This window comes from Haematobia irritans, chromosome 3, assembly GCF_050003625.1.
Source record: "Haematobia irritans isolate KBUSLIRL chromosome 3, ASM5000362v1, whole genome shotgun sequence".
In the NCBI taxonomy this organism is placed as follows: Eukaryota; Metazoa; Arthropoda; class Insecta; order Diptera; family Muscidae; genus Haematobia; species Haematobia irritans.
Window position 1 is genome coordinate 24,637,973 of NC_134399.1, and position 21,730 is coordinate 24,659,702.

At 38.0% G+C, this 21,730-nt stretch overlaps 1 protein-coding gene across 2 annotated transcripts in view; it reads left to right on the forward strand.

The window, feature by feature from the left end:
- The window catches only part of LOC142231779 (plasma membrane calcium-transporting ATPase 1-like), a 73,502-nt gene that overhangs the window by 50,272 nt on the left and 1,500 nt on the right, over window positions 1-21,730 (forward strand). Inside the window, exons 2-13 of one of the 2 annotated variants that reach the window (XM_075302410.1) lie at window positions 1,243-1,408; window positions 1,469-1,663; window positions 1,728-2,014; window positions 5,652-5,856; window positions 10,767-11,107; window positions 11,555-11,797; window positions 11,871-12,112; window positions 12,196-12,640; window positions 12,711-12,798; window positions 17,054-17,367; window positions 17,437-17,635; window positions 17,703-17,914. In XM_075302410.1, the coding sequence (XP_075158525.1) occupies window positions 1,252-1,408; window positions 1,469-1,663; window positions 1,728-2,014; window positions 5,652-5,856; window positions 10,767-11,107; window positions 11,555-11,797; window positions 11,871-12,112; window positions 12,196-12,640; window positions 12,711-12,798; window positions 17,054-17,367; window positions 17,437-17,635; window positions 17,703-17,914 (2,928 nt within the window). In that variant the 5' untranslated portion in view covers window positions 1,243-1,251. Of the gene's footprint in view, window positions 1-1,242; window positions 1,409-1,468; window positions 1,664-1,727; window positions 2,015-5,651; window positions 5,857-10,703; window positions 11,108-11,554; window positions 11,798-11,870; window positions 12,113-12,195; window positions 12,641-12,710; window positions 12,799-17,053; window positions 17,368-17,436; window positions 17,636-17,702; window positions 17,915-21,730 lie in introns of both variants that reach the window. The other variant, XM_075302409.1, reaches the window with a different exon arrangement.

Here is a 21,730-nt window from a genome sequence, read left to right on the forward strand (position 1 = left end):
TTCACATGAACTTAGCTGCACCTATGGGGTTGGGTTACGTGGCAGCCCGATGTATCAGGCTCACTTAGACTATTCAGTCCATTGTGATACCACAATGGTGAACTTCTCTCTTATCACTGAGTGCTGCCCGATTCCATGTTAAGCTCAATGACAAGGACCTCCTTTTTTATAGCCGAGTCCGAACGGCGTTCCACATTGCAGTGAAACCACTTAGAGAAGCTTTGAAACCCTCAGAAATGTCACCAGCATTACTGAGGTGGGATAATCCACCGCTGAAAAACTTTTTGGTGTTCGGTCGAAGCAAGAATCGAACCCACGACCTTGTGTATGCAAGGCAGGCATGCTAACCATTGCACCACGGTAGCTGCATACCACCGGGCCTTTCATCATATTTGTCTTTGTGATGTTGACTGATCCGAAGCACTAGAATTTATCGAAAGTTAAGAGCTTCACCTTACTCCTCAAATGGTACTTGAAAATGGCCACCTTGACGATCGGCTGCATCGAAGTCGAAGGATAGCATCCCGTAACGATGTCAACATGAGCTTTGCCTCAGCTTCTCGAAGCTGCTACAACAACCAACAGGTCTTCCATGAACTTTGGTTTTGACACGGCAACTGATCCGCAAAAATGCGCGCATGTCATCGACAGCACCAAGGTCTCATTGGCGCTGGCATCCAGGGAATTTCAAGAACCGGGATTTACCGAAAGTTAAGTGCCTGACCAGATTTCTCCTCCTCTCTTGGACTCATTTATGATATCCTGAAATTCCGCAAAGAGATGCAGACACTTAAGGTTCTACTTCTTCACCTGCTCTCCTTCGAGATAGATTCCGTCAATATTAGACGCCACTTCAGATAACGAATCCAAATAACGTACAACATTTAACGAGGCTCTACTCATAGAGAAATTTTTCAAGGCCCTCTGAAATACCATCAGCATTGCGGAAAGATTTAAACACCATTGGTGGTTTCATATGTTTGATATTTAACCTCTGACCTTACGTGAATACGGCTGGTCTCCTTACTATTATCCCCTTGGCGTGGCACCCGAAGTAATTTGGTTTTATATACTCTGCAACTTTGACTAGGATTAAAAACTTTTGATCTTTGAATAGCATGGAATTTTAGGTGATTGCTGCAACAGTATTTTCACCAAATAAACTCAATTTCCTCAATTTTTAATTCCATCCAAATGTCCTCAAAAACAAAACTTAAAAAACATTTTTTTCATATTTTCCAGATTTAACAAATGGCCACCATAGATGGACGACCCGCGCAATATGGGATATCACTTAGGCAATTACGCGACCTCATGGAACATCGGGGTCGCGAAGGTGTTCATCTCGTAGATGAAATGGGCGGTGTCAACGAAATTTGTAAAAAATTATATACTTCCCCAAACGAAGGTACGCAATAAAATGTCCTTTGCCCTAAGTAAAAATTCTCATTCTTGATTACTTTTACAGGTTTAAGTGGATCGAAAACCGACATCGAACATAGACGAGAAACTTTTGGCTCGAATAGTATACCACCGAAACCTCCGAAAACATTTTTAACTCTAGTCTGGGAAGCATTACAAGATGTTACCCTTATTATTTTAGAAGTAGCTGCGATAGTCTCATTGATTCTATCCTTTTATAAGCCCGCCGATGAAGATGCTCGTAAGTTATTCTATATGTGTTTGGAAGATAACACGTTTCTCTAACCAATTTTTGTTTTCTATAGCTCTTTTGGAAGAAGAAGATGATCACTATGGATGGATTGAAGGTTTAGCTATTTTAATATCCGTTATTGTGGTTGTTCTTGTGACGGCCTTCAATGATTACTCCAAAGAACGGCAATTCCGTGGTCTGCAGAATCGCATAGAGGGCGAACACAAATTCTCTGTGATTCGAGGCGGTGAAGTGTGCCAAATATCGGTCACGGATATTGTGGTTGGTGATATTGCCCAGGTCAAATATGGTGATCTATTACCAGCTGATGGTATCCTCATACAAAGTAATGACTTAAAGGTAAGTTCCATAACCAATAGGAAGGATGGAGAGAACGAATACGATATTCGCAAACATATAGAAAAGATATTCTCGATTCTGATTCTAAGTAAACATTCAGAAATTTTGACTTTGTCAGAGCACGGACTATCAGCATCATCTATGACTGTATATTTAATAAAGAAAATGGAGTACAAAAGCCTTGGGTCGAGCTATGAACGAACCATTACTGGTACATCTCAAGGAATCCAAGCAAGCTATAGCAGGAGAATAGAGGGGACAAAGAAAGAAACTAGTTAATGGAGTGGATCAAATAAGTCAAGGCTAACTATTACACACAAATATCGTCCTCAATGGCTTAATCTAATCCTCCCCTACTACCAGAAGCACAAGTGAAATATGAAGACACTGAAACAATATTGTACTAATCATCTGGAATTTCAATGGTGCTTAGCCAAAGGTTGGGTGATCCACAAATTTGCGCCCATACTTTCCTATGTCCTGGAGGATTTGCAATCGTATGGTCCAGTAGCTTTTGAGAATGGATACCCTAGGAAGTTCGACAAAGTTTGTTGTGCTTAAGCATTTTTGAACATTTGGAATAGGGCCTCTTCAGCTCTTGACGGTATTTATCGCCTGGAGATCATCATTCTGACAGATGATTCCAGGAGTACTTTCCATTCTAAGGAATTGATACTCTGGGGTGTTCGATAAATGAATTTTCATAACTTTCGCCCAGTTTCCGTCCATAGTTGTTTCGATCCGAGATCAGGTTATGGACTGTAAAATTGCGCCCAGACTAACCAATATCCTTCGACATTTTCAAACATATGGTCCCGTAGCTCTAGAGCTCTAAGGGTTGGCGTCCTTCATTTGAATGAATTTTTAATCTGGAGTTTATCATCCTGATCCATTTGCTCTAGAGTTCTTGGCGGTCCTGGAAGCCTTCTTTCTGATAGACGTCCATACGGCCAGTCTTCACTCTAATGGATGGATAGTTCCCCAGTTTTCTGCCCTTAGAAAAATGCAGATGAGAGAGGCTTATTTTTGAGGGTCGTCCATAGTTGCTTCGACCCGAAATTTGGGTATGGACCAAAAATTGTGTCCAGACAATACGCCATTATCATCACTAGATCTTCAAAGGATGGGGACCTTCTGGAAGTCTTCATCCCGACTATCAACCATATGGCCACTGTTCGCTGTAAGGTATGGATACTCTCATGCGACAAGTACAAATCTTGTGATTTCTTTCGTGATTTTTTCGACAGTGATTTGAGGCCAGTGGAGCACAGTTTGCAATATATTTTCCACCAGCGTTATAAAATGGCTTTCTGAATGAGTTTCAATCGTGGGCATTAATTACCTAGCATGATGACATTCTCACCTATTCTATGAGGAAACTAGTATCTGGAAAGATGTACTGGAAGTATTCATGCTGTTTGATGACCACTCGGCATTTGTTCGCTTTAAGGGATGGATACTCTCATAGTTTTCGCCCCGAAAAAATGCAGGTGTGTTTATTTCTTTGGAAGTTTTCTAAGAGAGGATTATTTCTGATGGTCGTCCATAGTTGTTTCGATCTGAAATTGGGGTATTGGTCAGGAAATTACGTGCAGACTCTCCCCAATAGGCCTCCGCATTTTCAAAACTATGGTCCATTAGCACTAGAGCTCTAAAGAGTAGAGATCTTCAGGAAGTCTTCACACTAACTATTAGCCAGATGGCCACTGTTCGGATACGTATACTCCCGCAGCTTTCGCCCTGAGTAAAATACAGATGCTGCCATTTCTTTCGATTTTTCTTATATTTCTTATGATCGTTTATAGTTGCTTTTACCCAAGATCAGGGTGTGGACAAGAAATTTCGCTCAAATTTCCCAATGTTCTTCGACATATGCTCCAGTAGCTCTAGGGCTCTAACGGATGGGGGACTTCACAGATTCCACCCCGAGCATAATGTAGATGGTATCTTTTCGTTCGGAGTTTGAGAAATTTCACATGGTCATCTACATTAGTTGTTTGGATCCGAGACCCGACTATGAACCAAGAATTTGCCTTCATATTCCATAACGAATTTCACCATTTCCTACCATCTAATAACCAGGCAACTGTCGATCTACGGTCCAGATACTCTAGAGATCCTAACCACGTTTATCGCTTGGAGATTATCATCCTGACTAAGATCGATACCGTGGGATGCTCAACATATTGTCTGCAAAAGACAGTCGGTGTGTCAGAATCAGTCTGGTGTGATTTCTAGTGGTCATCTAAAGCTTCTAGGATACGAAATCATAGATTTTGTTGGGCTTGCAAAATTTCTCCCGCTTATTTATGTTTACTAGCCTATCGATTCGCTATGCAGATCTGGTCAGTTTTATCTATTGGTTTTGTTGCTTCAACACGGAATTCGATCGGAAGTTAGGGATCCGATCCGTCGAAAGCATTTTTACACTACCTTATCAGGATATGTTTCCCATCCAGGCAATACTAATGCAGGCTTTGAGAAATTAGTAAACTATTTCTCCGTATGCTCTTAGCTTTACACAAATTTCTTAACGTTGGTCAAAGTTTACAAATGTAAACGTATCTACCTAAATTCGGTAACTGCAAGATGCACAGAGTCCATGCCCAACGTAGTGCAATGATTAGTCAGCCAGCCTTGCATACAAAGATTCCTGAGGATTGTCCCCTCTCAGTAATGCTGGTGACATTTCCAAGTATTTCATATCTTCTCTACGTGGGTTCACCATAATGTTAGCTAAGCATGGAATCGGACAGCATTTAGAGCTAAGAGAGAAGTTCACCTCTTTTCTAAGTGAGCCTGAAATAACGGACTGCCACTATACTTAACCTGAATATGCCACGTTTATTCAACTCCATTATGGCGTCTAGAAGCTTCGACAGATGTGGTTCGAGAGGGAGAGAGTTAGTATCTGACCTAAATTCGGTGACCAGGAGGTGCTCTGAGCTCAGGGCATTGCTTTTAGCTCTAGAATGATGTCTTAGAGCGTCGTCAGATTTGGGTCGAGTGGAGCACAGTTTGCAATACTTATTCCGCTAGTGTCATAAAATGGCTTTGAGGACCTGCTATAATCGTGGAAAATAATCACCTAATATTACATGACATCCTCTCCTGTCCTACGAGAAATATCGTATCGGAAAGGATGTGCTCAATCAATTATCATCAATCAAGCTCCAGCCACGTTAACTATCCAATGGATCTGAAAATGATAGTCCGCTATTATCGCTGTAGAGTTTCGAATCCTGGATCGTGGCAAAGGAAGTATGAATCTTGTCCATTATATGCGAGTACAAAGAGAACAGATAATCTCCATAGCTTCATTGTAATACTAAAGCTGCTAAATTTGCCGCAGAAAATTTTTCGTCAGCAGCGGTCTCTAGATGTCTTGTTTATGCTAAATTGGGTTTGCAGAGTTCGTCGGAACCTGTTGATCTACAAATCCAGGGTTTTCTTACTCCAGTTGCTGAGGCTTCAGAACATCCAGCGGGTCGAAATCTTGTAGTTAGAGCAACGAAACTGTAAATCTTTTATAGACGAACACAGACTAATATCTTATATGTTTGCCTAAACTATATTTCCCTTTTACATCTACCTTTGTGCTCACAAAATTATTCATTCCTTCTTTTCTTTTATACAGGTGGATGAATCATCGTTAACCGGCGAATCCGATCATGTGAAAAAAGGTGTGGAATTCGATCCCATGGTATTGTCTGGTACCCATGTTATGGAGGGCAGTGGCAAAATGGTTGTTACAGCCGTTGGTGTTAACTCTCAATCTGGTATTATTTTAACTTTATTGGGTGCCACAGATGAAGAATCGCAAAAGAAGAAACTGAAAAAAGGTATGCCAATAAAATTTCAATGTACAGAATTTCTTTTGTTTAACTTAAATCAAAGGCTTCTAAGCTTTCTCTATATGTGATAACTTTAACCATCTAATTCTCTTCTAATTCTATGGTAAATGAATATATCCTACTATTATTAATCTTATATTATTATTATAATTTTTTTACTAACACTATATTTTCATTGGATTTCGTGATATTAACCAAAATAACATCATTCATCTGTTTTCTTTAAAGGATGAAACAAATGGGAGGTAACATAAAAAATGAGAGAAATTTGTGAGATGTTAGTCTAATCTTGACTGAAAGCTTTTCTTTGAAGCTAAGTATTTATAAGGTTATTTCAAGATAGCTTAGGTAGCCTGTTGACTCTGTTGTAATCATACCTTGTGCTTGTTCTAGGAATTCCTTAGGATGAATTATCAAATTTGTATTCAGCCCCTATTTCCAAGTTGAACCAAGTTCTGCATCCTTCCTTTCTTCCTCAATGTCGAGTGATCTATATCTCGTAAAAGCAGGGCAGTGACAAAGCTAGGAACCACCGCGTATAGCGGGTTTTATCAAGAGGCCTTGGGTTTTCAAGATAGCTAAGGAAGTCAGTTATTTCTGTTTATGGTAACTGACATACTCCTAAGCAAGTATTCGACTTGAAATGTCTTCCTTTTCGTCATATGTTGTGCTTGTTCCGTATGACGAATTATCCAATTTATCTTCGGCCCCTATTTCCATGTTGGACCAAGTTCTGTATCCTTCTATTCTTCCTCAACGTTAGAGAGATTTGAAGTGGGTATTATAGTTCCTCTAAGTGATCGCTCCTTTTAGTTGCGTTCCTCAACAGGAAGTAGTTCCTTTTCAATTTTGATCCCTGTCAATCCCGCTCATTTTCTTCTCGTGAGAGCTATAACTCTTAAGATGAAGAGGTACTATGGAACTAAAACAACGAAAGGACTAGTGATTCGTTCCCATGTGCGAGGTGCATCCGGAACTATCCAAATCTAGGAGTGATCTGTATCACGTGAAAGCAGGTCATTGCTACTGCAAAGTGTCACGACTGGTGCTACTCAACTGTAGGTGTCCGGTCATGATATCCATGGGCATGGTCATATTTTTATGCAACAATTCGGTGGCCTTATCATGATCTCAACGTTCTTCCGTCCATTCCTCCACATCGCATCCCAGCATCCCTTCATCCTACGTAGTCTGTGGGACCTCATTGGATGGTGCGTACTATAAGCCTAATTCCCTAAGAGTTTGTAACAGTTGTTATGTGTATCCAGATCAAGGAACTCTGTGACAAAGATGGGATGTGTCAAGAGCAATCTGGTGGTGAGTCGGAGTGGGTTTAGCGGTGCAAGCGAAAAAGCGACGAGTGACCCTTGCTTACAGTCATTGATAGGTAGGAATTGAGGCGGCTACACTTTCCTGATATTCGTTGGTCCAAAACTACTCTGGTCTACAGCGGTATGCCTCATTCCTCCGGTGCTATGGGCGGAACAAAGAACAGGATTAACCATGCAGCTTCTCACCGCTTCAGCTACAGTACCCTCTGGAATCCTGTGCAGACCTGTCAGATATGCTGCCTGATCTAGAGACTCTCTTTTGTAACGCTGGATCTCACACTCTAGAAGTTGACGATCAATCCTTACATTCCTGGGAGGTGGGAGGTCTATCCTCCAGATGGTGATTTGCATGTGATAGCAACCCTGGAGATACTGCTTTGACAACAGGCAATTGTATCTGAACGTGGTCTCCGCCTAAAAGTGATCCAGGGGTGTACTGCGAAGACATCCTGTGGCAGTTATATGGGCAGCATTCTAACAAGTCTGTGTGTTATTCCATTGCTTGTCGCTTGTTTGAGGTGTCCGCACTAGCACTGCATATTTTACCACTGACTGGTCTATTGCCGATGTAGTCAACACGGTTCCGCACCCCCAGTTGATGCCGTCAAGCGACTTGAGGACCTTGTCTCTACAGCAGTGGCATGGGCAGACGACATGAAAAGGCTGTAATTCCTACTAATTTATAGTAGGAATTATTTCGCCATCGACTCTGACATTCAATTGCCTGCGTATTTGGTAGGTCATTTACTCAAACGTTTCCCTTAGTCTATCCAGTTACCCACATAATCCTTCGAAATTCTGACCATTTGTATTAACCAATCTCAATAATAACTTACTGGTACCCTCCGATACTGGCCTCGACGTCTTCCCTGTGTCTGAGTATACACATGTTCCCTGGGATTGCTTACAATCCTTACATTCCTGGGAGGTGGGAGGTCTATCCTCCAGATGGTGATTTGCATGTGATAGCAACCCTGGAGATACTGCTTTGACAACAGGCAATTGTATCTGAACGTGGTCTCCGCCTAAAAGTGATCCAGGGGTGTACTGCGAAGACATCCTGTGGCAGTTATATGGGCAGCATTCTAACAAGTCTGTGTGTTATTCCATTGCTTGTCGCTTGTTTGAGGTGTCCGCACTAGCACTGCATATTTTACCACTGACTGGTCTATTGCCGATGTAGTCAACACGGTTCCGCACCCCCAGTTGATGCCGTCAAGCGACTTGAGGACCTTGTCTCTACAGCAGTGGCATGGGCAGACGACATGAAAAGGCTGTAATTCCTACTAATTTATAGTAGGAATTATTTCGCCATCGACTCTGACATTCAATTGCCTGCGTATTTGGTAGGTCATTTACTCAAACGTTTCCCTTAGTCTATCCAGTTACCCACATAATCCTTCGAAATTCTGACCATTTGTATTAACCAATCTCAATAATAACTTACTGGTACCCTCCGATACTGGCCTCGACGTCTTCCCTGTGTCTGAGTATACACATGTTCCCTGGGATTGCGATTATACGGAGCTCCAGCATCGAAACATGATTTCCGTATAAGGGTGCACCACATATACACCCTTGTTTTTTCTCTCATCATCGATCCATTTGAAACCCTTTGATAATTACGCCCAGAGAAGGAATATGATCACCTCAAACATGTTTTAAGAGCAAAATGTTATTTTTGGGTGGTGACCATGTAAAATGGTTTTCGCAACCATGTTATTTTCTCGGAAATCATGCATCTGATTTCGGCAAGCAGGTTATATTTGACGATAAAATAACATTTTTGTGACAAACATGTTACATGGTCACCATACAAAAATCACATTTTGGTCTTGAAACATGTTTGAGGTGATCATATTCCTTCTCTGCGTGTATTCGGTTCCCTCAAAATCTCAACAATATTTTATTTGGTGTTAGAAATTGACACTTAACGGCCATAGTTACCTCGAGTATAAGATGGTACGTTATACTCGTACTGCATACGCTGCTTTCCCTACTTTTTCTCAAACGGTTCGTCATGTTTTCTATCTCCATCCATTGTCCCATCATCTTCAATCTCTCTATGTCCAAACTTGTCGTGGTTCTTATTACTCCGCTTCTGCATAATTCCTATGATACCGAGCTTGCTTTAGTTTATGTGTGGTCGAAGAGAAGTCGCAGGATTTGCTTGCCTAAGCCCCTGAAGCCGGCTGAAATATGCCTAAGCCCCTATACGGTTTCCCTTATTTTATGAACTCTGTATCATTAATGTCAAGAGGGGGTTGAAGTCTTCTCGTTTATCGTAACATCATCGGGTAGGTATGAATCTTAGTCCCCACCGTGGTGCAATGGTTAGCATGCCCGCCTTGCATACACAAGGTCGTGGGTTCGATTCCTGCTACGACCGAACACCAAAAAGTTTTTCAGCGGTGGATTATCCCACCTCAGTAATGCTGGTGACATTTCTGAGGGTTTCAAAGCTTCTCTAAGTGGTTTCACTGGAATGTGGAACGCCGTTCGGACTCGGCTATAAAAAGGAGGTCCCTTGTCATTGAGCTTAACATGGAATCGGGCAGCACTCAGTGATAAGAGAGAAGTTCACCACTGTGGTATCACAATGGACTGAATAGTCTAAGTGAGCCTGATACATCGGGCTGCCACATAACCTAACCTAACCTAACCTAGTCCCCACCAGTTCTTGACCTATGGTTTTCCTTTATCCGATTTCCATTATTACCTTTGACTTTGACTTTTACAAATTACGTCCTCGTCGAAGGACCATTTTTTTCAAAATCGTATGATTATCATTATCATTCCAAGAATGATTATCATTCCTGATAAAGACATCGAACGACAATTTTTAAATTGATTTTGTGGCGAAGAAGTTTCTCCAAACATTTCAATCACTTCAAGTATCCTGTTTTAAATCTGCAAATGTAATCTACCAAATTGTTCTCTTCCAAGGAATGCGGCAAACAGATTTACTGAAACTCGTATATAGGATTATTTCATCGGCTTAAAAGAGGGAGAGTCTTATGGCAAAGACACCGTACCTATGCCTAGGCCAGGGAGTGAGTTCTAGAACCTTGTAGAGACTATTTTGTTTTCCTTTTTTTTCGAAATGATATAGGTTTGATAATACGCTAGGTATTATACCCTTAGTTGATTTAAACTGCAGCCTATTTAGTTCAATCACAAGCTTGAATTCTGTCCAAAGAACCACTTACAGTTTCTAACTTGTATCCCATTCCCCATGTTTCTTCCCACCAAAAAAAAAGAGAAAACTAAACTACCATTTAAAAAAAATCTAACCATTAAGTAGCTTACCTCCTGTATGTATATTTCCGGACTTCCAAGGAAAGTCTACATCTACTTCACTTCAATCTACATATGCATATTCATTTAATGGCCATATTTTTTTTATTAATTTCGTTGTTTTGTTTTTTTAATTAAATTCCCAAAAAAAATCCCTGCACCCAATCCCTACCAAAACCAAAACACCTGCTCTTTCCCGCAAAATAGAAGAAGAAGAAATTTTGGAAATCCATACCCCACCACCAAACAAAAGTATTCCTCAAATTTCAGATGGTCTTAAGTCTGAAACTGAAGGTAATCATGTTGCCAGCAGTGCTGGTGGAGGTACCGCAGAATCTGACCAGAAGAAAGAGAAATCCGTCTTGCAATCGAAACTTACCAAATTGGCCATACAAATTGGTTATGCCGGTTCCACCATAGCTGTATTAACGGTCATCATTTTGGTCATACAATTCTGTGTTCAGACCTTTGTCATCGAGGAAAAGCCTTGGAAGAATACCTATGCCAATCATTTTGTGAAGCATTTGATTATCGGTGTAACCGTATTGGTTGTAGCTGTACCTGAAGGTTTGCCGTTAGCTGTTACTCTATCATTGGCCTATTCCGTGAAGGTAAGTTGGAAAGTGGCGGTGATCGGGTCCCGAGAGAATGTTTTCAGTAAAAGGTTCACCGAGAACTATATTGGGGCTAAATCCCTCCTTGATCTGATCTAAATAAATTGAAACCTCTTAACTGCGACAATCTTACGGACGGATACCTCTCAAATGTGGACAAAATTTAGGCGACCGTGAGTTCCCATATTTGAGAGGTTTAACTGTATTCGGATCAGTGTTACCATTGATAAACTCTAAAGAGTGGCACACAAAGAGAAAAAGTGGCATATATATGAAAAAGTTAAGAATTTATAGTCACACTTAATGCAATGGCAAATTATCTTCTAACACTGACTCAAATATCCTGAATTATTCCTAGTATAACAAAGAAAACTCTCTGCCTCCTTCTCTTTCTTTCTCTTTTTATTGATCCATTTCACTTAACTTGACATTCTCTTTTTCCAGAAAATGATGAAAGATAACAATTTGGTACGTCATTTGGATGCCTGCGAAACTATGGGTAATGCCACTGCCATTTGCTCTGATAAGACTGGTACCTTGACTACAAATCGCATGACAGTTGTCCAATCGTATATTTGCGAAAAATTATGCAAAGTCCTGCCGAAATACAACGATATCCCTCAAACTGTGGCGAATTTGATCACCCAAGGTATTTCGGTCAATTCTGCCTATACGTCCAGTATTATGGTAAATTGTTGGGATTTCATATCGTATTCGTAGGTGAGAGTACCTAATAAAATGTTTCTCCGTTTTTTCTTAGCCCGGTCCTCCTCCAGATGAACTACCTACCCAAGTTGGCAACAAAACTGAGTGTGCTCTCTTGGGTTTTGTCTTAGGTTTGGGTGTTAAATATCAGTCCATACGTGATGAAATCACAGAAGATAAATTCACTCGTGTATATACATTCAATTCTGTGCGCAAAAGCATGGGTACCGTGATTCCTAGAAGCAATGGTGGTTATCGTCTCTTTAGTAAAGGTGCTTCCGAAATTATGTTGGGCAAGTAAGTTAAAGAAAATCTCAAATGTCTCACTATCATTATCATTAAAATCATCTCCCTTTCTTTCTCCTTGATCCCATTCACAGATGTAGCTATATTTTTGGCCACAATGGTGTCTTGGAAAGATTTACCCCCGACATGCAAGAACGTCTCATACGTGAGGTCATTGAACCCATGGCCTGTGATGGTTTACGTACCATTTGTATTGCCTATCGTGATTTTGTTCCCGGCAAAGCTGCCATGAATGAAGTCTCCATTGATCGTGAACCCAATTGGGATGATGAGGCTGGTATTATGTCGAATCTCACATGCTTGTGTGTGGTGGGTATTGAGGATCCTGTACGTCCCGAAGTCCCAGAAGCTATACGCAAGTGTCAACGAGCTGGTATTACGGTGCGTATGGTCACTGGTGATAATATAAATACAGCCCGTTCCATTGCCACAAAATGTGGTATCCTTAAACCGGGTGATGATTTCCTTATCTTAGAAGGAAAAGAATTCAACAGACGTATTCGTGATAGTAATGGCAATGTATGTATGCATGCAGAGTATTGAGAAGAGATTGAGGTTATGGTTAATAATGGTATTTTTATGCTTTCAGATTCAACAAAGTTTGCTTGATAAAGTTTGGCCAAGATTGCGTGTATTGGCTCGTTCTTCCCCAACCGACAAGTACAACTTGGTCAAAGGTAATAATATTGATATAAAAATAAAGTCAAAAAGAGGTTTTAGGAATGGAGTGATATTATCTGGATAGGATTTAAAGCGAGTTGAAGAAGAAAGTCCAGGAGCTAAGGGTTGGTTTAATATTTTACCCATAAAGGTTCGGGTCGTAGGATTATATATTGACACTCCCCCGTGGGCTGCATTAAGAGATCGAAGGACCATTGAACAAAGCCCAGTGTGTGACAGAACCATCTACTCGTACAACAAAGAAATAATAATGTGGTTCGGCGAACTTAGAACTTTGACTTCAAGGGAACTTAGAACTTCAATTTTTTCAAAGGAAAATGGTCATTGGTATACGATACTGATTGTGGCACTTCCCAACTGTAGCATATACATAATTTAGTACAATAAATTAACGGGAACCTCAGTTTTCTCCCACTCTGACGCTTAATATCAGATATCTTCCTCATCATTTTTTCCATTCGGTATTTTCCTCAGCGTAAAGTGTCACTAAGTTGGTACTCCAAAGTCCTATTATTTGGATAGGATAATAGAAGAAGTTTTCAACAACATCGTAGCACATGGACAAATTTCGGAAGACCGAATATGTAAAGAGCAATTGAGTATGCTATGGTTCACATGGTGTTAGTATAAAGGAGAGGGGAAAAAGGGAAATACTACGGTGAACCATATTGTCGCCAACACTGTAGGTGAGAAATTCGGACCCTTTTAAAGTACTTTGAAAAGGGAGTAAGAAAACTTTTCTAGTCCGATCTCAACGAATCAATATTCTGCTGAAATCATGGAGGATATGATAAAATTGAGTTAACTGACTCTTCTCATTGAATCTAATTGCTAATGTGTAATGTGTTGTGGGTATTGATGATCCTGTACGTCCCGAAGTCCCAGGACCTATACCCAAGTGTCAACGTGCTGGTTAGCAGAAAAGAGCCTGGGAGAGAGGCGTTTCAATCTAAAGCTAAAGAGTCTCGAGAGCATTTAAGTGGCATAAATTGAGAAATAGATCCATTCATCGGAGTTAGTGGTATCCGAACTAACGAAATGCCACAACTCTGCTGAAATCATGGAGGATATGATAAAATTGAGTTAACTGACTTTTCTCATTGAATCTCAATGCTAATGTATACGTTGTGGGTATTGATGATCCTGTAGGTCCCGAAGTCCCAGGACCCATACCCAAGTGTCAACGTGCTGGAGAATTGCCCGGGAGAGAGGCGTTTCAATCTAAAGCTAAAGAGTGTCGCGAGCATTTAAGTGGCATAAAGTGATAAGTAGATCCATTCATTGGAGTTAGTGGTCTCCGAGCTAACGAAATGCCACAACTCTGCTGAAATCATAGAGGATATGATTAAATGGAGTTAACTGACTCTTCTGCATTCATTGAATCTCAATGCTAATGTGTACGTTGTGGGTATTGATGATCCAGTACGTCCCGAAGTCCCAGGACCTATACCCAAGTGTCAACGTGCTGGAGAAGAGCCTGGGAGAGAGGCGTTTCAATCTAAAGCTAAAGAGTGTCTCGAGCATTTAAGTGGCATAAAGTGACAAGTAGATCCATTCATTGGAGTTAGTGGTCTTCGAGCTAACGAAATTCCACAACTTACCTTCGCTGAAGCTTCCGATGTAAGTTCTCCGAGGCGCTAAGCCCGAATCGAATCTCATTACTAATGTGTACGTTGTGTGTATTGTTGATCCTGTACGTTCCGAAGTCCCTGGAGATATACGCAAGTGTCAATGTACTAGTTAGCAAAGGAGAACCTGAGAGAAAGGGGGTTTCAACAGCTGTATAGTGTCCCGAGCATCCACTGAGTCGTAATGCGACAAGGAGAGTCATTTATTGTAGTTAAGCCGAGCCTGAGCTGAAGCTACGGATATAACTTCACCGAAAACTACTACGCGCTGAGCCCTAAAACAATTTCCATACTGATGTATGTGGTGGGTATTGATGATCCTGTACATCTCGAAGTCTCAGAAGCTGCCCGCAAGTGCTGGTATTACGACCCTTCGGTCTACGTCAGCTAAAGCTACGGATATAACTTTGCAAAACGTACTAGCCGCTTAGCCCTAAAAAAATCCATTCTGATGTACGTGTTGGGTATTGAGTATCCAGTACTTCCCGAAGTCTGAGAAGCTGTACACAAAAGCTGGGTCGCACCCTTCGGTCTACTTCGTGTATGACCAAAGTAGACAGAGTGGAGGGATTTTCAATCAACAGTTGTAGAGCGTCTCGAGCATCCCAAGAGTAGAAAGGTGACGAGGAGAGGCATTCGTCGCATTTGTGGTCTCTGAACTGATGATATACCACAATTAACCTTAGCCGAAGCTACCGATGTAACTACGCCGAAGCCTCCAAAGCGGTGAGCACCAATTGAATCTACATGCTTATTATGAATCATCTGAACACTCCAGTACATTAATAACTTTCCCGATTCCTGAAGTTGTCTTTGGACTCACTGTTTATAATCGATGGCTGCAAAATGGGTAGGCTGATTCCGCTGCTGATGCCAGGCAAAGACTCCAGTAGCTAGCCTCGTGACGAATATATCAGCTGCCAAACATAAAACGAATTTCGTAAACTAGACAGACTAGCTTTGGGTCAGGATGCCCGCCTTGCACACAAAGGCTCCTGGGTTCCCGATTTCAACCAAACACAAAAAGTGGATGCTCGGGACACTATACAGCTGTTGAAACCCCCTTTCTCTCAGGTTCTCCTTTGCTAACTAGTACATTGACACTTGCGTATATCTCCAGGGATTTCGGGACGTACAGGATCAACAATACACACAACGTACACATTAGTAATGAGACTCGATTCGGGCTTAGCGCCTCGGAGAACTTACATCAGAGAACTTGGGAGCCACCGTGGTGCATTGGTTAGCATGCCCGCCTTGCACACACAAGGTCGTGGGTTCGATTCCTGCTTCGACCGAACACCAAAAAGTTTTTCAGCCGTGGATTATCCCACCTCAGTAATGCTGGTGACATTTCAGAGGGTTTCAAAGCTTCTCGAAGTGGTTTCACTGCAATGTGGAACGCCGTTCGGACTCGGCTATAAAAAGGAGGTTCATTGTCATTGAGCTTAACATGGAATCGGGCAGCACTCAGTGATAAGAGAGAAGTTCACCCATGTAGTATCACAATGAACTGAATAGTCTAAGTGAGCCTGATACATCGGGCTGCCACCTAACCTAACCTAACCTAACCTAGGATTGTCATGAGACTGAAAATACGGAATACTTCTTAGGTTAGAGGCTAAGTTTCCTCTTATTCCGGCATGCTCCGGCACCCACATGATGCGGATACTGCTGTATTTCGCGTATTCGTTGATCATGCTTTTCCATTCCAATACGGTTCGTGATTGAACCGTAATGTCTGCTATTGCCCTCCGGTAGTCTGTGAATATGTTAACGTTTTGTGGATTCGTATTATTTTCGAGCGTTTTAAAAGATTACTTTAAGACACACACTTTTGTCTGCAGGATTGTCTTGTGGTCCGGTAATACGTCCAGTCCCGTCCTCTCACCCATCGTCGATCCATCGATGTAGCAGATACATCCCTCTGGTATCTGTTCTGGGATCCAATTATTCCATGATTATCTCACTGGCGTTAGAATGCCGCACTCGGCGGCTATGGATTGTTGCGGCATACGCCATTTCACTCACCACCTGCCCTATTATCCTTTGATGGTTCGTCATGTTTCGCGTTTCCGTGGCTATGACCCCGCAGGGATACGATCACAGACTGTTTCCGTTCATTCTCCCCACATCTTCTAAGATTTTAGGAGAATGGACGTAATCGATGTTCCTCTCAACATTAAGACTTGTTCAAAAGAACGTCATCGATAGTGGAAAAAAGGATCCTGGGATGTACTTAAAAATAAATTTTAGTGGAACAACTTCCAATTTTGTTTTGCTGGGTAACCAATGGTCTTCATATTCCGTCTATAACACTGATGGAGTCCAATTAGTTCTTTACGATCGGAAGATTATTGTTTGCGCTTAAAAAGAAATATTTGTGGAACAACTTCCAATTTTGTTTTGCTCGGCAGCTAATGGTTTTCATATCCGATCTAAAACATTGATAGGGTCCGATCAGTTCTTTGAGATCGGAAGTTTATTTCCTATAAAACACCACAATTTTGTTCAGCGGTACTTTATCCAACTTTAACAATTTTTAGAGATTCTGTTTTCAAATACTTTATATCTCTCACCCTAATAACCATTAAATTCTTCTCTTTATCTTTTTTTTTCTCAGGTATTATCGATAGTACAGTAAGCGACAATCGTGAAGTTGTTGCAGTAACTGGTGATGGTACCAATGATGGTCCTGCTCTTAAAAAAGCTGATGTTGGTTTTGCCATGGGTATCGCTGGTACTGATGTTGCTAAAGAGGCTTCCGATATCATTTTAACTGATGATAACTTTAGCAGTATTGTTAAGGCCGTAATGTGGGGTCGTAATGTCTATGATTCGATTTCGAAATTCTTACAGTTCCAGTTGACAGTCAATGTGGTAGCTGTTATTGTAGCCTTTATTGGTGCCTGTGCTGTGCAAGATTCGCCATTAAAGGTAAGGAATAAAATAAGAAGTCAAATCAAAATTTTAAACTCAATTTCGTTCTTTGTTTTCTGAATTAAGGCCGTTCAAATGTTATGGGTCAATTTGATTATGGACACCTTAGCTTCATTGGCTTTAGCCACCGAAATGCCTACACCAGATTTGTTATTACGTAAACCTTATGGTCGTACGAAACCTTTGATTTCTGGCACTATGTTGAAGAATATTTTGGGTCAAGCCTTCTATCAGTTAATAATCATCTTTGGATTACTGTTTGTTGGTAAGTGGCTACTATAAAATTTGATAAGACAACGACTACAACTATATATTTTTTTAATTTTTTTTAGGTGATTGGATTTTGGATATTGAATCGGGTCGTGGTCAACCCTTGTCTGCCGGTCCTACACAACATTTCACCATTATCTTCAATACTTTTGTTATGATGACTTTGTTCAATGAAATCAATGCTCGTAAAATCCATGGACAGAGAAATGTCCTTGAAGGATTCTTTACCAATCCTATATTTTATAGCATTTGGATAGCCACCGTTGTATCCCAGGTAAGGATTTAGATTTCTTTTTATAAATATAACAGCGGAATTTTAAATTGAACCCATGATACTTCATATGAAAAGAGACCATGCTAATCCTTAAAGCACGGTAGCTCCTAGAGTTCTTAATTTAAAGTTTCTTGATGGTGGCCAAACTAATCATGCCGTAAGATCTAACGGGGTTCGGCAACGTCTAATTGATACATCCAGCACTCCCCTAGTCTATATTCATGGCCAGGAAGATGTATAGTGGCTTTAGGTTTGCCGTTCTTCGGCCACTAACTCCAATGCGGCTTCTTCCCAAGAGTAGAGCTCTGGTATTTAATTCTGATGAGCTGAAATATCCCTTTAAACCAAATATCGTCTTTAAGTGAAGAACGTGGATCAGGAAACCTTTCCAGCATAGGAATAGATGTGCCCTTGAAATGTACAATTCCCTCAGAGCTTTCGTTTAGAATTTCCAAAAAGTGTGCAAACAAACAGAATTTCCAAAAAGTGTGCAGCAAACACAATTTTGCAAAATTTTCTATAGAAATAAAATTTTGCAAAATAACATATTCTATAGAAACAAAATTTTGACTAAATTTTCTATAGAAATAAAATTTTGACTAAATTTTATATAGAAAAAAATATTTCTATAGTAATAGAATTTCGAATACATTTTTTATAGCAGTGAGCATCAGTAAGAAAAAAAATTGAGAAAATTTGCTATAGAAATAAAATTTGACAATTTTTTCTTATAGAAATAAAATTTTGAAAAAAATTATCAATAAAAATACAATTTTAGAAAAATTTTTGTGTAGTAAATAAAATTCTGCAAAATATTCTACAGAAACAAAATTTTGACTAAATTTTCTAAAGAAATTAAATTTTGACAAAATTTTCTAATAAAAAAATTTATTACTATAAAATTTTGGCAAAATTTTTATATAGAAATAAAATTTTGACCAAATTTTCTAATAAAAAATCTATTACTATAAAATTTTAGCAAAATTTTCTATAGAAATAAAATTTTGACTTAAATTTTTATAGAAATAAAATATCAATAGAAATAAAATTAAAAAAAAATTGTGTAACAAACAAACTTTTGCAAAATTTTCTATAGTAATAAAATTTTGCAAAATATTCTATAGAAACAAAATTTTGACTCAATTTTCTATAGAAATAAAATTTTGACTAAATTTTCTATAGAAAAAAATATTTCTATAGTAATAAAATTTTGAATAAATTTTTTATAGAAATAAAATTTTGACAAAATTTGCTATAGAAATAAAATTTTGACAAAACTTTTTATAGAAATAACATTTTGACAAAATTGTCTATAAAAAACAACGTTGAAAAAATTTTCTGTCAATATTCCACATATGTATATGGCCTTAAAATAAAATTAAAGAAAAAATAATTTCGGGTATTAAAATGGATCGATCCAGCCCGTCTGCTAGTCTAACATTCTAAGAAACATCAAAAGATAGCCGTAATTGGAATTTCATTTTCATTTACAATCATGCTGTACATTGATCGAATGAATAACGCAATGGAAACTAATTTGCGTAAAAACTTGCTTAGTTACAAAAATGTGAAGTGTTTTAATAAATTTGGTTTAGCCGGAGTCGGATTCGAGCAAAATTTTTACGACTCCGACTCCAGCAAAATCTTCAGACTCCGGCTACACAGCCCTGGTCAAAACCTTATTTCTATAGAATATTTTGTCAAGATTTTATTTCAATAGAAAATTTTGTCAAAATTTTATTTTCTATAGAAAGTTTTATTTCTATAGAAAATTTTGTCCAAATGTTATTTCTATGGAAAATTTTGTCAAAATTTTATTCCTATAGAAAATGTTGTAAAAATTTTATTTCTATAGAAAATTTTGTCAAAATTTTTTTCTATGGAAAATTTTGTCAAAATTTTCTTTCTATAGAAAATTTTGACAAAATTTTTTTCTATGGAAAATTTTGTCAAAAGTTTATTTCTATAGAAAATTTTGTCAAAATTGTATTTCTATAGAAAATTTTGTCAAAATTTTGTTTCTATAGAAAATTTTGACAAAATTTTATTTTCTATAGAAAAATTTATTTCTATAGAAAATTTTGTCAAAATTTTTTTCTATGGAAAATTTTGTCAAAAGTTTATTTCTATAGAAAATTTTGACAAAACTTTTTTTCTATAAAAATGTTGTCAAAATTTTATTTCTATAGAAAATTTTGTCAAAATTTTATTTCTGTAGAAATTGTTATCAAAATTTTATTTCTATAGAAAATATTGTAAAAAATTTATTTCTATAAAAAATTTTGTCAAAATTTTATTCCTTAGAAAATTTTGACAAAATTTTGTTTCTATAGACAATTTTGAGAAAATTTTGTTTCTATAAAAAATATTCTCAAAATTTTATTTCTTTGGAAAATTTTGCCAAATTTGATTTTTATAGAAAATTTTGTCAAGATTTTAGTTCAATAGAAAATTTTGTCAAACTTTTATTTTTATAGAAAATTTTATCAACATATTTTTACTTCTACAGAAAATGTTGTCAACATTTTATTTCTATAGAAAATGTTGTCAAAATTTTATTTCTATAGAAAATTTTGCCAAAATTTTATTTCTATGCAAAATTTTGTCAAAAGTTTATTTCTATAGAAAATTTAGTCAAAATTTTATTTCTATAGAAAATTTTGTCAAAATTTTGTTTCTATAGAAAATTTTGACAATTTTTTTTCATTTTTTATTTCAATCGAAAATTTTGTCAAAATTTTATTTTCTACAGAAAATGTTGTCAAAATTTTATTTTTATAGAAAATTTTATCAACATATTTTTACTTCTATAGAAAATGTTGTCAACATTTTATTTCTATAGAAAATGTCAAAATTTTATTTCTATAGAAAATTTTGTCAAAATTTTATTTCTATGCAAAATTTTGTCAAAAGTTTATTTCTATAGAAATTTTTATCAAAATTTTATTTCTATAGAAGGTTAGGTTAGGTTAGGTTATGTGGCAGCCCGATGTATCAGGCTCACTTAGACTATTCAGTCCATTGTGATACCACATTGGTGAACTTCTCTCTTATCACTGAGTGCTGCCCGATTACATGTTAAGCTCAATGATAAGGGACCTCCTTTTTATAGCCGAGTCCGAACGGCATTCCACATTACAGTGAAACCACTTAGAGAAGCTTTGTAACCCTCAGAAATATCACCAGCATTACTGAGGTGGGATAATCCACCGCTGAAAAACTTTTTGGTGTTCGGTCGTAGCAGGAATCGAACCCACGACCTTGTGTATGCAAGGCGGGCATGCTAACCATTGCACCACGGTGGCTCCCTATTTCTATAGAAAATATTGTAAAAAATTTATTTCTATAAAAAATTTTGTCAAAATTTTATTTCTATGGAAAATGTTGTCAAAATTTTATTTCTATGGAAAATTTTGTCAAAAGTTTATTTCTATAGACAGTTTTGTCAAAATTTTATTTATTTAGAAAATGTTGTCAAAACCTTATTTCTATAGAAAATTTGGTCAAAGTTTTATTTCTATGGAAAATTTTGTCAAAAGTTTATTTCTATAGAAAATTTTGTCAAAGTTTTGTTTCTATAGAAAATTTTTTTCAAATTTTTTTCTATAGAAAATTTTGACAAAATTTTGTTTCTTTAGAAAATTTTAACAACATTTATTTTCTATAGAAAATTTTATTTCTATAGAAAATTTTGTCAAAATTTTATTTCTATAGAAAATTTTGACAAAATTTTGTTTCTTTCGAAAATTTTGACAAAATTTTGTTTTTATAAAAAATTTTGTCAAAATCTTATTTCTGTAGAAAAGTTTATCAAAA